This window comes from Panthera onca, chromosome X, assembly GCF_046562875.1.
Source record: "Panthera onca isolate mPanOnc1 chromosome X, mPanOnc1 haplotype 2, whole genome shotgun sequence".
Taxonomy (NCBI): domain Eukaryota; kingdom Metazoa; phylum Chordata; class Mammalia; order Carnivora; family Felidae; genus Panthera; species Panthera onca.
In genome coordinates this window covers 16,161,190-16,177,580 of record NC_138357.1, presented here as the reverse complement: position 1 = coordinate 16,177,580, position 16,391 = coordinate 16,161,190, and the positions used below count along the sequence as shown (strand labels likewise).

Here is a 16,391-nt window from a genome sequence, read left to right as displayed (position 1 = left end):
CCCGGATCGCAGCTCTCGGCTATTCCCAAATACGTGCATTTTGCTGGCGAAATAACTGACGGTTTTCTTTTGAAGGTTAGCAACTTCTTCACCCGGCGAGGCAAGTCCGCATGCTCTTTAGACTTTACATCTCAATTTAGTAAGGAATGGAGTTTCCCTTTTGTGAGGTCCGGGCCCAGAGCTGCACGGCTCTCGAGAGCGCACGCAGTGGAGGGAGGGACGCCCGGGTTGAACTCTGGCTTCAGCTCCCAACCAGCTGTCTGACCTTGAGCAAGGACGTGCTCCCTGGGGGCTCAGGTTCCTCAGGTGTTGAGGGGAAATCGCAGCCCCTGCCTCATGAGGTAGCTGTGGGGTTGAGGTGAGCGGGATGGGCAGAAGCCCCAGCCCATCCTGGCACGATGTGGGTGCTCTGCAAATGTGCTGCTCGGGGTTGGTGCTGCCTATGGGAGACAGTCGTGGCCCAGAACCCAGGAGAGGCTACCAGCTCCGGGGCAGAGAGCAGTGCACGGTGGGTCATTCACTGATGGGCAGGGATCTCCTTTGGGGCACACACAGAGAGCAGACTCCCCTACGGGCCTGGCACTGGCTGAGGGACACAAGCTTAGGCCTGTGTGACAGGACAGGTGTCCCTGGGAGTCCTCAGTGCTGAAGGGCGGAGGCCGAGGCTGAGGCAGGTGAGAGCTAGGCCCTCCCTCCCCTGGGAGCTCCCATCAGGGAGGGAGAGTGAGCAGAGAATGTTCCAGATCCAGGGTCAGGTGACAAATAGGGACCAGTGGGAGACTGTGGGCCAGGGGCAGCCAGAGGCTGTGGAGTCCAGGGGCAGCATCGGAGGCGTGGAAAGAACTTGGCTTCAAGGGAGACCCGGCTCCCAGTGGTTCCTCCAGGGACCCCCTCCTTTGCTCTTGACCGGGGGCTCCGTACAGAACATCTTTTTTTCCACATCCCCTTTGGTGAACTGAGGCTCCTGCCACCATCCACCTCCCCTGCTTGTGGTGAGGAATAAAAATAATTCATTCAATATGTGTTAGAGCCCATCTAAGTGCCAGCCACTTACCTAGGTGTGAAATAACCGTGAACTAGACCTCATTCAAATGGATCATCCAGGAGACACTAGCCGGACAGAGAAACTGCCAGGTAATGGTACGCACTCTGCAGAAAGTGGAGATGGGATGGAGAGATGGGAAAGGGTGGACCGTATTTCCCTGTGGTGGTCAGGGAAGCCTCTGCGAGGAGGAGACATCTCACCCGCAGCAGAGTAAAAGGCCTTGGCAGTCAGTCCATTTCCAAGGGCCCTGGCCTCTGCAGAATAGCCTCTTCCCCAAGGCCGGGTGCAGGTGAACGGGCCCGCGCTTCGGCGGTCTTCGCGGTCTGCGTGGGGGGTGAAGCTCATGTCCGTGGGTCTCGGCCTGCTCCCGATCTCTTGCTCCTGAACACCTGCCCTGCTCCGGCATCGGAGGAGGAGACCGTGGTCCTGCAGAGACTCCTGCATGAGCAAGTACCACTGCATGCAACCATTTCCCGGCAACAGGTCTATACTAACACACACAGCAACATACTTGTGCATGTACGTGTACAGACACGTGTGCGTGTTTTCCCCTACTGGTTTTCCTTTCCTGGCTGAAGCCTGATTGATACAGATTTTATACTGAGAGTGGTTCCAGAAAAACAGAATGCTAAGGATGAGTACTTTGAAATTGTTCTGGGTTTATGGGATTTCTTCTTTAATCTGATTCGATTTAAAGGCATTAGTGACTCTGTTTCCAATGGTAAAAGAGCACTGGTATTCTGTGGCAGAAGTGACCACTGAGTTTCTCAAACTATGACATCTGGATGCCTATAATCAAGAACCTACAGAATCCGAAGGTCGGCGTAAACAGTAGGTGCTACCTGGGAACATTTTAGTCAAAATATGGAGTATATGGTAGAGGAGTGGTTGCCTCCAAGTCAGCTAGAGAATATAGGGAAAGAAAATAATGCCCTCATGTCCTTAAAGTCCCAGCTCAAGGTCTACATAAAGGACGTGCAAGCTTCTATGAACCAGCCACGAAAGAAATCATTATCTCCCGTGGCCACAGGGCCAAGAGGTGGGAAAACCAAATTCAAAGTCTACTCTTGCCATCTTCTGTATTACAACACAGCATGAAGTCCCAGATTCTCATGGTTTTTTCACATAACGTTAGGGCACTACTTGGGAATGGTCGGGGCCCTGAAAATTGTAGTGCAGCACATAGGCACAGCCTGATGAAGCTGTGCAATTTGAACCCCCGAATTCTCTGAGGTGTCTTTGCCAACAGATGCAGACTTTCTGAGGAGGTATTTCCTCTCTGTCTGAAGAATCTGTCATAATCTTGCCTGACGTGGCCGCCTTGCAGGGCACTAGTCACCCTGCACCGAAGCTACATCCAGCACCTCTCGTTCCTTCAAAGCCCTGCAACGGGCCTCAAATTCCCACAGGCCAAAAACTGTGAGTTTTAGTGAGACCTATGCACAGGTGTAGAATCTACCCAAACAACGGCACGATTTTTCTAAAACAAGGAGTTAGAAATCTGGGAAATTTGTGCAGGAAAATACTTGAAGGTAGAGTATGAAGAAAAAATAAAGTCAAGGTAGGCCAAATTTATTGATAGGGAGTCATTAAGCCAAGGCTGTGGAGTCAGTGGTTTTGCTTGAGCAGATAGGGGGATGGCTCTAACAGTTTGCCTGGTCGGCTGACTGAGGTAAGTCCCAAAGGTGGCCCATCCTTCTTTCAGGAGAAATGCAAGAACTTTCATGATGTACTGCAGAGGAAGAAATCCAAAGCCTTAAGGAGACTGGAAAGTTAGAGTGAATTTATCATGTAAGATGTGTTCACTCACCTTGGGAGTTCTAAGAGATACAATTTCCACCAAGGCCATGGTAAAATGCTTTCTAAGGGGAGCCCAGGCATCTGTGGTGGCTCTTCTCTTCTCTGCTGGTCAGAAATTACTGTGGGCTTGTCCTTGAGGAAGGACCATGCTACATCGCCAAATATTTATGCTGTGAATTGCTATCCCAAGTTTCCCCAATTGACCCCGGGCCAATTGCTAGGGTGACAATGCACAGTGGAAAGGTACATAATGAGAATTCCATGAGACTATTCAATATTGGCTCTGACCCGACACTAATTCCAGGCGACTCAAATACATACATCAGTATTGTTCTCTGGTTAGAGTATTGGCTTATGGAGGTCAGGCAATCAGTGTGGTTTTATCTTAGGTTCCCTCTCACAATGAATCCAATTAATCAATGAATCCATGCTCTGGTCATTTCCAAGAGCCATAGTGCAGAATTAGAAAGAACATACTCAGTAAGTGGCAGAATTTCCACATTGGCTCCCTGACCTATGGAATGAAGGCTATTCTGGTAACAAAGGCTACATAGAAGCCGCTAGAACTGCCCTAACTATAAAAATAGTCAACCCAAAGCAATATCATGTTCCTATAGGGAGTGGAGTGATTTTGCCACCATTAGAATTAGAAAGATGCAGAGTTGTGATTCTTAGGACATCCCTTCCAACTTCCATACTTGTCTTATGCAGAAAAGATGGATCTTAGAGAAAGAGAGATTATTACCATCAGCCTAATGATGGCTATTCCAATTACAGCTGCTGTTCTACATGTGGGTTTGTTGTTTTAGCAATCAACACATCCCCAGGCACTTGGTATACAGTATTGGTTGGGTAAATGCTTTTTTCCTTCTTCAATGAATATCACCAGAAGGAGTTTGCCTTGAGCTGGAAAGGGCAGCAATGCACCTTCACTTCCTCTTTCAGGCTATATCAGCCTGACATCTCTATATCAGAGATGAGCTTATGTCATAAATTATTCCTTAAGGACGGGGCGCCTGGGTGGCTCAGGCGGTTGGTTGGCCGACTACAGCTCAGGTCATGATCTCGCGGTCTGTGAGTTCGAGCCCTGCGTCAGGCTCTGTCCTGAGAGCTCAGAGCCTGGAGCCTGCTTCCAATTCTGTGTCTCCCCCTCTCTCTGCCCCTTCCCTGCTTGCTCTCTGTCTCTCTCTCTCTCTCTCTCTCTCTCTCTCTCAAAAATAATAAACAATAAAAAAATTTTTAAAAAATTATTCCTTAGGGACTTTGATTACATAAATTATTCTTTCAGGACTTTGATTACCTTTCCCTTACTGCATGCAAGATACTGTTTCGTTGCATTGATGACATTATTCTGGTTGATAAAGAAGTTGAAACTAATATGGCCACATTGCAACGCACTTGAATGACAGAACATGTAAAATAATTTGGTAAATAATTCCCACACAAAATCAGGCGCCTTCCCAATTAGTGAAATTTTTAGTGATCTAGTAGTCTGGGAAATGTCAAGATAGTGCTCATAGGTGAACAGAAAGTTCCTACATCTTGCCTCACCACCAAAAAGGAACTCAGCAATGAGGTGGCCTGTTGAGATGCTGGTGGTAACATATAACACATCGTGGTGTGGCACTATGATCCACGGACAAGTGATCTGAAAACCTGCTACTTTGGAATGGAACCCCCAGAAAAAGAGAAAGTTCTGTGCTCTTACACCTATGGCTTCACAGGGAGTTCCCTGTGACCAGAGGACTAGAAAAGAAATAACATTGTGCTCGATTTTCAGTTATTACTTCACAACAGCCATGCACCATCAAATTGATTTTCTATTGTTGTATAACAAGTTACCCCGAATTAACAGCTCAAAACAATGCAAGTATTTTAGCAAACAGTTCTGTAGGTCAGCAGCCAAGGCAGGGTCCATTGGTTTCTCCGCTTAGGGTCTCGTAAATTTGAAGTCAAGGCGTTGACCATGCGGGCTCATTAAAGACTCGGAGAAAGAAATTGCTTCCAAGCTCATTCAGGTCTAGTTTAATAAGGATGTAGGACTGAGGGCCCTATCTCCTTGATGTCTCCTAGCTGAGGCCACTCTAGGTTCCCGGGACCACTCCTACACCTTCTTCAGAGTGGTAATGGAACATGATGGTCACAGTGGCTATGATGGTTACTCATGGGCTCAACAAAATTAACTTCCACTTACCATGACCCATCTCACTAGAGCCACTGCAGACCGTGTAATCTGCTGGCAGCACACCAACAATAAGCGGCCAATATGATACTGTTTCTGAGAGTGGTAGGTCAGCTTCAAGGTGACAAGGTGATTCCTTGGGTCTGATTTCATAACTGAAGCAGTGCTTTGCTCTTACTCAGTTATTCTGGATATGGATTTTCTTCCCACTCAGAGTTCTCATAGAAAACCAGCATTTGTAGTCTTAAAAACGTCATATCCAAGGGTGGGGCTCAGTCAGTTAAGCATCAGACTTCAGCTCAGGTCATGATCTCATGGTTCGTGAGTTTGAGCCCTGCTTCCACCTTGCTGCTATCAGCATGGAGCCTGCTTTGGATCTTATGCTTCCCCTCTGCCCCTCCCCTGCTCATGCGTGTGCTCTCTCTCTCTCTCTCTCTCTCTCTTCTGCCCTCTCTCTCTCTGCCCCTCCCCTGCTCATGCATGTTCACTCTCTCCATTTCTCTCTCACTCTCTCTCTCAAAAATAAACACTTAAAAATGTCATATCCACCATCATGGTATTCTACACTGTATCATGTCTAAGAATGAAAATCACTTTACGGGAAATAAAGTACAGCAATGGGGTCGTGCTAATGGATTTCACTGGTCGTATGTTCACTATCATCTTGAATTGGCTGGCTCAATAAATAACGGAATGACTCTTGGAGTCTCAGTGTTAGTTCCAGCTTGATGTCAATTCCTTTTGGAACTGAGGCGAATCTGGGAGGCGGCAATGTTCTATCTTAGCGTCTGGTATGTGATGGCGTTTCTCCCATAACCACATTTGTGTCTTCGGCAGTGAAGAACTGGCAATGTGGGGACCTCCTCCCACTTATTCCTACGATGTATCCAGTAGCAAAATTTGGCTTCCCATCCCCACATCTTGAAGCTCTGCCAGACCAAAGGTTTTTGTTCCAAATGGGGAAATTTTATCAACAGGTGACCCAGCAATGACTCATTGAAATGGAAGTTGAGACTGCCAGTTAACTACTTGGGATTGCTCATCTGTCTCAGTCAACAGATACAAAGGGGGTTTCTGAACTGGCCGAGGTGGTAGAACCTATCAAGGATATGGAGTTCCCTGCTAAGCTGTGGCTAAGGATAAGGATGTGGGGAAGGTCTAGAACACTTCCTAATATGCCCATGTTTTGTGGTTAGAGTATGTGGAAAGTTACAACCACCCAAATCAGGCAGGACATCTAATGGTCCAGATCCTTCAGTACAGAAGGATTAAGTCACCCGACCCCCAGGCCAAGCACCATGACTAGGTGAGGTGCAGTCTCAGGGCAAAGAAATGGGCATTTCCAAAGAAATGGACAGTGAGCAGACACTGTAATAGACACCAGTTATGACCATGTGACCTGCAGAAACTAGGACTGTTCCATAGTCTGATGACTTGATAGTAACTCCCACCTCAGGTGGCAACACAAACAAACACAAGTTACCCTTTCAAATGAACTCGTAGGGCAAAAGCCCAGCTTTTATTAACAACAATTAATAAAATTTTTAAAACTTACAACAACTTTTTCTTAGCCTCTGGAAGGCAATTCTCTTAACTAACACATGCTAGGAGGCTTCAGCAATATCCCATTCCGTTCTAGAAGACAGCAATCTGGTTCTTATTTTTCGATTGTTGAGATAACAGGATTATATGTTTGGGCTATGCTTATCTTTGCTGAGAAATTTGTCAGATTCTATTTTGTCGAGTATCTTCTCAAGGTGCTTAATTAAGTCTCGTCTTTTAAATCTGAAAATGAAGAGACACGTCATTAACCAAAAGACACCCCCCAAAAAAACCCCTATGATGTGGTTCAATCTACATGGGAATAGAAAATGGACCCTGGTGGTAGGGAAAATCCAGCAAATACAAAGAGTGTCATTCAGGGTCAATGCCCACCTAAAACTCTGTGTGAACAGAAGTCTCCTGGAGCTTAGAAGAATGAGTGAGACTTAGATAATATAGATCTAAATAGCTGCAGAGACAGCACGAATTCTGAGTGAGGACCAGGGTTTGAGAAACGCCAGGCAGTCCCATCCCCACCCCTCCCCCAACACTGCACTGGGCCCCAGTGTGAGACGTACTGGAGTTTCTCTCTATACCCACCTTGCTGCTTCCTTGATGGCAAATTCAACAAACTGTCTCCTCACTTTTGGAGGTCCTTGAATTCCTTCAAGCAATTTGAAGATTTTTTCATATTCTGAAGACATTTAGAAAAAAAAAAAAAATCCCGTCAATATGTCTAAAATACAAAGAGAAGGTAGAACTCAATCTTGGTGTATCTGCTGCCCCAGTAGTCATTCAAGGGCTAGAATGTTACATAGTACGTGTAACAAGCTTTACATGCCTACATCTGGACACCTGAACATACCTACCTATGGAATTGTGGTAAACAATAACCAACTAAGAACTGAAAAAGAACAAAAAAAGAAGTCTACTGGGACATTTCAGTTAGAATAAAAATGAGCTATCTTAAATTATGGGAAAACCCCATTCTGGAAACAGATCAACCTCAAGAGGCAAGCCGGATTTATTCCAAGTCGTGAAATGAGAGGGGCTTCCCATGGGTTTTTGTTTGTTTGTCTGGATACAAGTTCTGACACTACTTACTTCGTCCAAACTGTCTAATTTCTTTCATGATTTGATGTTTTACATCACTATTCATCGCCTCTGGATTGAATGACAACTTATCCGGCATCATTCCGAACAGCACAGACTTCCTGGTGACCTTGGGGTCATCTGTAGAGAGACAGCTGGGAATGATTCGTCCCGCCAGTGAATCGCTACCAGGTTTGTGACTCAGCCCACCTTTGCTGAGACGGGTTAAGTCATGAGACAGAGAATCCAACTGGTTGGCGTGGAATACCATCTCCTGCCACATTCATAGGCTCTGGGGGAACGGAGTTGGACAAGAAGCCATCAGTGTGGATCGACCACTTTCCCTCACCTCCCCGTGGATATTGTGACTGACAGGAGCATGTAGAAGCTAAATTTAGAGATTGAGCTGTAGTTAGGTACAGGGGTGTTTGAACAACCCCACAGAGACATTCATGTACTCCACGGTTTCTTAAATTTTGTATTTCATAGCAGAAATATAGGCCAGAGGAAAATCTCAGACCTGACATATTCTCATGGGGAAGTCAGGTAATACACGTAAAATGGACAAAGGAAACAACACAGTGTGAATGTGCGTTGGGAAGGAAGACATCAGGGATGTGACAGAGAGCAGGAAGGGGAGTCTCCGTGACCCCAGGGTCGGGCAGGGTCCTCTGAGGAGGTGACCCCTGGGCAGAGTCTGAAACAGGAGACAGGGCGGCCTGTGCACATGAGGAGGACTTCTGGCTGCCGTGAGGGCCAGTGCAGGGCCCCTAGGAGGGGACGAGCCGGGGCCATGGAGCAAAGGACAGAGGCAGAGAGAACAAGGAGGACACCCAGAGGACGCGTGCAGGAGAGGAGGGCAGGCCCGGGTCCTGCAGAGTGTGTAGACCAGCGTCGGGAGCTCTGATTCTGTTCTGAGTGCTCGGGGGAGTTGGTGGCGGGTTTCGGGATGGACGTGGCAGGGTCGGATTTCTGTGTGCACATGGTCAGTCGGGCTGCAGAGGTAGACAGTATGAGTCAGATCAGAGCTACAATGATAGATCAGGGGCGCCTGGGTGGTTCAGTTGGTTTAAGTGTCCAACTCTTGGTTTCGGCTCAGGTCATGGTCTCATGGTTCATGGGATCAAGCCCTGCGTAGGGCTCTGTGCTGACAGCATGGAGCCTGCTTGGGATTCCTTCTCTCCCTCTCTCTCTGCCTCTTCCCTTCTCTCTCTCTCTCCTAAAAATAAATACATAAACTTTTTAAAAAGAATGATAGATCATATAAGAAGCTACTGTAATATCTTGGTGAAAGATCATGTCAGAGAGAATTAGGAGCACAGACAGAAATTGTTGGATTCAGGAATTTTTACAATATTTATAGGGAGAAAAATAAAGGAAAAGCAGAAGACAAGAATGAAAAGGGGTTACCAGGGCACCTGCGTGGCTCAGTCGGTTAAGCGTCTGACTTTGGCTCAGGTCATGATCTCATGGTTTGTGGGTTCAAGCCCCCCATTGGGGTCTGTGCAGACAGGTCAGAGTCTGGAACCTAGTTTGGATTCTGTGTGTCCCTCTCTCTCTCTGCCCTCCCCTGCTCACAATCTGTCTCTCTCTCTGAAAAATAAACATTAACAATTTTTAAGAAAAAGAAGGAAAGCGGTCACCAAAAAAGAGAAGGAAACCAGTAGAGTGGGGAGCTTGGGAATCCGGGAAGGTTTCCAAGTAGGAGAGTGGGAACACCTGTGCCCAGTGTGGCCGAGAAATTAAGGGCAGCGTCACCCAAAGCCGGTGACCTTGAGTGAACTGCTCCCTGGCAGGGAGGAGCCAGAGGCCAGGCTGCACTGGGGCAGGCCAGGAAGGGGAGGGGGGCACAGGCATCCTCACCATCTTCCAAAGACACGGCTGAGCCCCTGGCCTGGAATGCTCCCTCTCCTTCCGGCATCACTGACAGCAGCCCCCTGGTCAGCCTACTCTTACACAGAGGAGAAGTCATGGGTTCTCCATGACATTTCATTTGCTTCTCGGGCCCAACAGTAGACTCCTCTGCTTTATCGGTCATCATTTCCTGAGAAATATCAAGAAACACAGTCCATCAACGACAAAAATGCAACCATTGTAAAACCGCCTTGTACATACGTGTATACAACATGCATCTGCATCATTGTGAGTTTTCTCGGAGGCCAAGGTTTACCAGGCCCTCACAAACACCCTGTTCTCAAGAAACCCAGCCTCACTTCCATCCAGTCTAGGGGGCAAACGGAGGAAGCTAACATAGAAGACTATACAAAGTCAAACATGTTATAATCATAATCACAGTGCTTAGGGAATGAACAACTGTCATCAGCCGAACGTGGATAAAAACATGATTACCTCTTTGAAGAAGCACAAACCAATCTGTGTCAACCTGTTAGGGGAAATAGTTCCTCTTTTCTGTTCTCTTTTTAGGAGGCCACTACAAACCTGTTCACAACAGCTGACAAGACGATGGAAGGAAAGGAAAACCTACAGGCCAAGATCTCTCCTGAACTTAGACACAAAAATCCTAAGCAGAAGTTTAGCAAATAAAATATAATAGTATCCTGAAGGATGCACGTCTTGTCTTAGGAGGGGGGGTTATTGCAGAAAGGCAATATTGTTTTGAAATTTGAAAATCAGTGTGATGTGTCGCATTAACAAGCAAACAAAAAAAGGAAAAACCATATAAGTTATATAAATGGATTAAATTTCAACACCTATTCATGACAAACACAATTCGCAACTTAGAATACAGGGTGACTTCCTTAATCTCATAAAGCACATGTACAAGAGAAAACTATAATAAACGTCATACTTAATAGTGAAATATCAAAACAGTTTCTCCCTGAGTTTGGAAGAAAGGCAAGGATGTCTACTGTCCACTCAATAATTTCCGGAAGGTCCTAACAAGTGCAGGAGCACCCGGAAAATATAATAGTTATAAAGTCTGGAAAGGAAGAAGTAAAACTGTCATTATTCACAGATGAAATTGTTCTCTATATAGACTATGCAAAAGAATACAAATCATTAGAGTTAATAAGTGAATTTAGTCAAGTTGTAAGATATAATAAAAACCACTTTTTCTATTTCTGCAACAAATAATCGGAAAAGAAAATTTTAAATGCCATTGAAAATAGTATCAAATACATCAAATATCTGAACCTAATGAGAGATGTGCTAAAGCATGACATGAAAAGAACAAAACGTCACTGAGAAATTAAAGACTCCAGGAAATGAGGAGAAATACTTTTTGCATAGATTGAAATTCTTGTTGGTAAGACTCATTATGATCAAATCTCCCCCAGGTGATCTCTACCAATCCTGCTTAAAATCCCACCATGTTAGTGGGTTGTTTTGTTTTTTTTTTGAAAATTCACAAGCAGATAGTAAAAAGTCTATGGATACCTAAGGGCTCAGAATACACAAGACAGTCTTGAGGAAAAAGAACAAAGTTGGAAGACACACCCTACCGGATATGAAGATTCACTATAAAAATACTGTCATTAAAACAGTGTGGTCAGGGTGCCTGGATGGCTCAGTCGGTTAAGCATCCAACTTCGGCTCAGGTCATGATCTCCCAGTTCATGGGTTTGAGCCCTGCATCGGGCTCTCTGCTGTCAGCAGGGAGCCTGTTTTGGATCCTCTGTCCCCTTCTCTCTGCCCCTCCCCTGCTCGTTCTTTTTCTCTCTCTCTCAAAGATAAATATTAAAAAAAAAAAAAAAGTGTGGTCATGAAGTAAGTTTGGGCAAACACACCAGTGGAAGGGCAGAGGACCTAGAAACAAACCCGGAAATACAAAACAGCTAGATTCATCACACAAGAGTCCCTTCAAATCATTGTGGAAAGGATACTGTCTTTGATAAATCCACATGATAGGTACAGGGGGAGAAAATGAACCTTTATTCTTACCCCATTTCATTCCATAAAACTTTATTAGAGATGAATAGGAGATCTAGTAGAAAACTTAGGATATTATCTTCATGGCTTTAGGGTAAGCAGAGATTTTTTTAACAAAGAGAAAAGAAGCACTGACTAAAAGTAATAGATTGTTTAATTGGATAGAATTAAATTTAAAACTTCTGTTCATCAAAAAGATGCTTTTAAGAGAGAGTAAAAGCAAAACAGATTGGTAGGAGAGACTCAAAATTGTATATATACATAGTTGGACAAACATTTATATATAAAATATTCATATATTCATATATATTTATAATGTATAAATATATAGTAAATATAAATAATATGTAAATTTTGTGTATTTAAATATATAAACATGTATGTATAACTGGAGATATATATATACACTTCTCTGTCCAAAAATTGCTGGAATCCAGAATGTATCTACGTAGAACTATATCAGTTTAAAACTTACAAACATTCCAGGTGCCCCTGGTGGCTCAGTCAGTTAAGCGTTCGACTCTTGATCTCAGCTCAGGTCATGATATCATGGTTTGTGAGTTCAAGCCCCACATTGGGATCCTCACTGATAGCGTGGAGCCTGCTTGGGATTCTGTCTCTCCCTCTCTCTCAAAATAAATAAATAAACTTAAAAAGTTTACAAACATCCCAGTAAAATATAAGCAAATGACCCAAAGAGGCACTTAATAGAGACACACCCAAATGGTCAATCCATATGTAAAAGGTGCTCAACTTCATTAATCAGCAGAGAAATGCAGTTTAAACATCATGAGAGGTCCCTGTACAGCCCCCAGAGTGGCCTAGATTCCCAAATGTCTGTAGAGTGTTTATAACGCGGTGCATCTAGAACTCTCATCCATTGCTGGACCCAGACTCCCACCCAGATTCCCAAGGCCATAGTTGAAAGGTTAGATAGAACTTTCAAGGCTGAGATAAATGAAGGAAAATACAACTGAGCAACCTGGTGTCAGTTGAAACAGGGTAATTCTGGAGATACAGGAAGCATGAACTGATGAAGAGTTTTTTTAAGATGTTGCTGTTTGAACAACTCAGCCTTGACTTTTGTCTGCAAAGAGTGTGGGCTGCCCTAGTTTGTGTTAGGAGGGGCACAGTTCTGGTACGACCCTGTGAGGGAGAGGACGCGTGGTTCCCCAAAAGGACACAGTAGACAAAAACAACGGACATCAGCTTTGCTAGTGAATAAAAACATGTCCCCATACACCCGTTGGTGATTGTTGCTTCTTCTTTAGTGAATTGCTTTTTCTTTAAATGCCCTTAACTTCCCCAACTATTACATTTGTTCTTCTCTGTTAGGTTTTTATACATTAAGACCATATGCCCCATATCTTTCATATTCATTGTACATACTTTCCCCCTAGTTTGTTGAAAGCTACCCTGTATTCTTTTTTTAATTATTTTTTGAAGTTTATTTATTTATTATGAGAGAGAGTGCACAGGAGAGTCAGAGAGAGACACAGGAGAGTCAGAGAGAGACAGAGACAGAGAGAATCCCAATAAGTGTGGTTATTATACTGATGTGGGGCTAGAACTGATGAACTGTGAGATTGTGACCTGAGCTGAAATCAAGAGTCAGACGCATAAACAACCGAGCCATCCAGGCGCCCCCTCTCAGTATTCTTTTTAAAAAGTGTTTGTTTAAAAAAGAATAATAAATAAATAAAATAAAAAGTTTTTGTTTTCGGGGCACCTGCGTGGCTCAGTTGGTTAAGTGTCCAACTCTTGATTTCGGCTCAGGTCATGATGTCACAGTTTGTGAGTTCGAGCCCCACGTCGGGTTCTGTGCTGACAGTGCAGAGCCTGCTTGAGATTTTCTATCTCCCTCACTCTCTGCCCCTCCCCCACTCGCTCTCCATCTCTCTCAAAAATAAACATTTTTTAAATAAAAATAAAAAAATAATTCTTTTTTTTGCTAGAATGAACCAGTGCCTGTTCAAAATGTTTGAAATGAAATAAAGATACGAAAAAATAAAGAAAAAAGTCAAAAGTAAGTCAAGAAAACACTACATTCCATATAAATGTTAAAATTAAGTACTAACAGGAGTAATTATGGCCAAAGTGACAAGAAAATGTGCCTTCTTGTAAAGTTTCCTAACTGCTGCCATTTTTTTGAAGGTTAATGTTTCATGACTTCGTCCCCTGCAATACTGTTTCTGCTAATTTATAGATGTGAATTTTATAAAATATTGTCTATAAGTATTATATTATAAATGAAATTTAAAAAGTGGAAAATTACACATATACTGAAAGCTTAACACTACAGAAGCGGTGAAATATCTTTATATTGCTACAAGTACTTTGCAACCATTAAAGCACAGGTTTGACACTAACATTGACCAACTAGAGAAACTGCTGATGATATAAACTTATAGGACACAACAGGTTCTGAGATATGCAGCATGATCTCGATTTGGGTTAAAACGTATCTGCACATAAAAAAAACTGCTGAAAGGGAAGATAAAAAATATATTCATGCTTTACTGTTTTCTCTTTGTATTTATAACATTTCATCTTTTCCCCAATAGGAACAAGTTTTGTTTTTTAAATCAGAATAAAATGTCATAGCTAAAAGAAAAAAATAATAAATCAAAGAAAAGTACCTCACCCCACAACTGAGACACAGCATCCAAGGAACAGCACCCCCCCAAAGTGCCTTCGCGCACCCAACGAAGACCTCCCCCCAAAGGCTGAGACAGAGCCCCACACGGCTCCGCAGCCACGGCTGAGACGGCAGCCGGGGCCTAGTCCCCCCACTGCAGAAGGGACACCTCCTCGGCCAGGGCTGAGGCGGAGCACTCAAGGCGGAGTCCCCCTTCTGTGCACAGATGGACCTTTCCAACGACAGTCTCAGCTCCCCAGACGGCAGCAGAGGGAGCACCGAGAAAGAGCCCAAGCCGCCAGCGCTGAGAAAGGACCCAACGTCAAGTTGTCTCCCCGACGGCTCACACAGAGCCCCCGAGGGCGACTTTCACTCCAGTCTTAGACGCCCGAGGAACGGCACCCCCACTGGCTGTGACGCGGCACCCGTGAAAGCCTCCCCGGGACTAAGCGTCCCCCCACCCCCACCCCGCCCGGGGACCCGCCCGACGCGAGCAAAGCCCACCGCCATCGTGGCTGCGACAGAGCACCCAGGGAAAAGGGCCCCCTCAGGCTGAGCCAAGCCCCGAGGAGAGGCTCCCACAGGCTGAGGCAGTGGCCCTCGTGGGCAGGAGCCTCGGGGCTGAGGCAACGCGCCGAGGAAACGCTGCCCTCGCACGGCTCGGGTGGACTGCCAGGAAACACCCCCGGCCCCGCTCACGACTCAGATAAGCCCCCGGACGAGAGTCCCCTCCCCAGCACCGAGACGGTTCCACGAGGAACGCCCCTCGCGGCACTCTGTCTCTCTGACCACCAAACTGGCCGACACCCGCTGCCCGGGGAGACGCCGCCCACCCCCGGGCTGAGGCCAGAAGCCGAGGAACTGTCTCCACGGAGCTGAGGTAGATCACCCAGCAAGATACCGCACCTGAGGGAGACACGCCCCCCGAGTTCAGGGACAGCTCCCAGGGACAAGAATCCGCGCTCCGAGTGTGCAAATCCTGACCTTGTTCCCGGAGCCTGGCAGCAACCCGCACGATGGCGGTGAGGCTGTGGTGCCTCTCACGTGGAACTTTCTAGAAATGCGCCCTCTAAGGGTTCTGGGAGTGGTGTGCACAGGCACGTGTGTGGCCAGAGGACTGATACATTATTACTTTCCCGGGGGGTGTAAGCCAAGCTGCAGACCCCGGATGCTGCTCCTCGGCGCAGAGCCCGGTGCTGGAGAAGCCTCGGGCCCCCAGGAGCCTGCTGTGCCGGTCCCCCAGCGCCACGAAGCACGTCTTTCCACCCCCCACGCCCCCGCTAGCATGTGCCAGGCGCCCCCTACAGACAGACCTCGGTCACTGACGCCACAGGAAAACTTTTAAAGGAACCAGAATTATTTTTCACATTTCAGGAAAAAAGGGTGAGTAGGAAGCTGAGACGGAAAAAATAAAAATCCAGCATACTATATTCACAGGAAAGGAGGAATGCTTATGATAAAAATGAACACATATTCATGAGGAAAAATTAAAAGCATTTGTTAAGACAGGTGTCTAGCAGAAATTGACATTGCACATTCTCCCTGGGGGAAAAACATTAGAAGAGTTCCAAGTAAAATCAAAGCAAGATGAGACTGCCCACCATCATCCCTTCTATTCAACACTCCCTACAGGAATTCCTACCTTGCACCTTCAGGTAGTAAATACGCTGTGCACACAGGGGGTCTCCGACTGTTCAATTACAGATAAGCCCCAGAAGTGGTGCTTTTCAGGGTGACTACCAGGCATGTCAAACAGTGACAATTGTCTAGGAACAGAGATTGCTGGGGAACTGCAATCAGTTCCGTCTCCTCTAGTGGCGGACAGCTTGCTGGCGTTCAGAGCTACCCTGGATGTGAGGTCATGGGTTTCAAGGCCACCGTGGAGCTGGGGAGGGGGCGGTGGGAATAGTGCTGTTACCACAGCCCGAGGCTCGCTGTTCCTACTGGGATGTAGCCAGGTTTCGGGAGTAAACGCTCTTCTGGCCTGGCAAGCCTTGGGTTACTTTGCACAGTTGTGAGCCAGTTCATTTAGATACGATGCCTGTGTTCGTATTGCTTTTATGCTGGAGTGGATTTTCACAGGATCTCATTCCACTAACCCCCGCGCCTCTTCGTGTATGTTACATTTTGAACAAAGTCTAAATCCAGTGCATCCGGTTGTAAATTACTTACACTGTTTCTCTTCTTGTTTTGGAAGAAAC

At 45.8% G+C, this 16,391-nt stretch overlaps 1 protein-coding gene across 1 annotated transcript; it reads right to left on the bottom strand.

Moving 5' to 3' along the window:
* Positions 1–6,512: 6,512 nt before the first annotated feature.
* On the bottom strand, positions 6,513–15,262 carry LOC145713967 (integrator complex subunit 6-like). The gene is made up of 5 exons (XM_081792896.1): positions 15,175–15,262; positions 9,525–9,705; positions 7,674–7,802; positions 7,170–7,263; positions 6,513–6,812 (listed from the first exon to the last, which is right to left on the bottom strand). Exons 2-5 carry the CDS (start codon positions 9,700–9,702, stop codon positions 6,713–6,715), a joined length of 501 nt encoding a protein of 166 aa, XP_081649022.1. The 5' UTR covers positions 9,703–9,705; positions 15,175–15,262; the 3' UTR covers positions 6,513–6,712.
* Between the last annotated feature and the right edge of the window lie 1,129 nt (positions 15,263–16,391).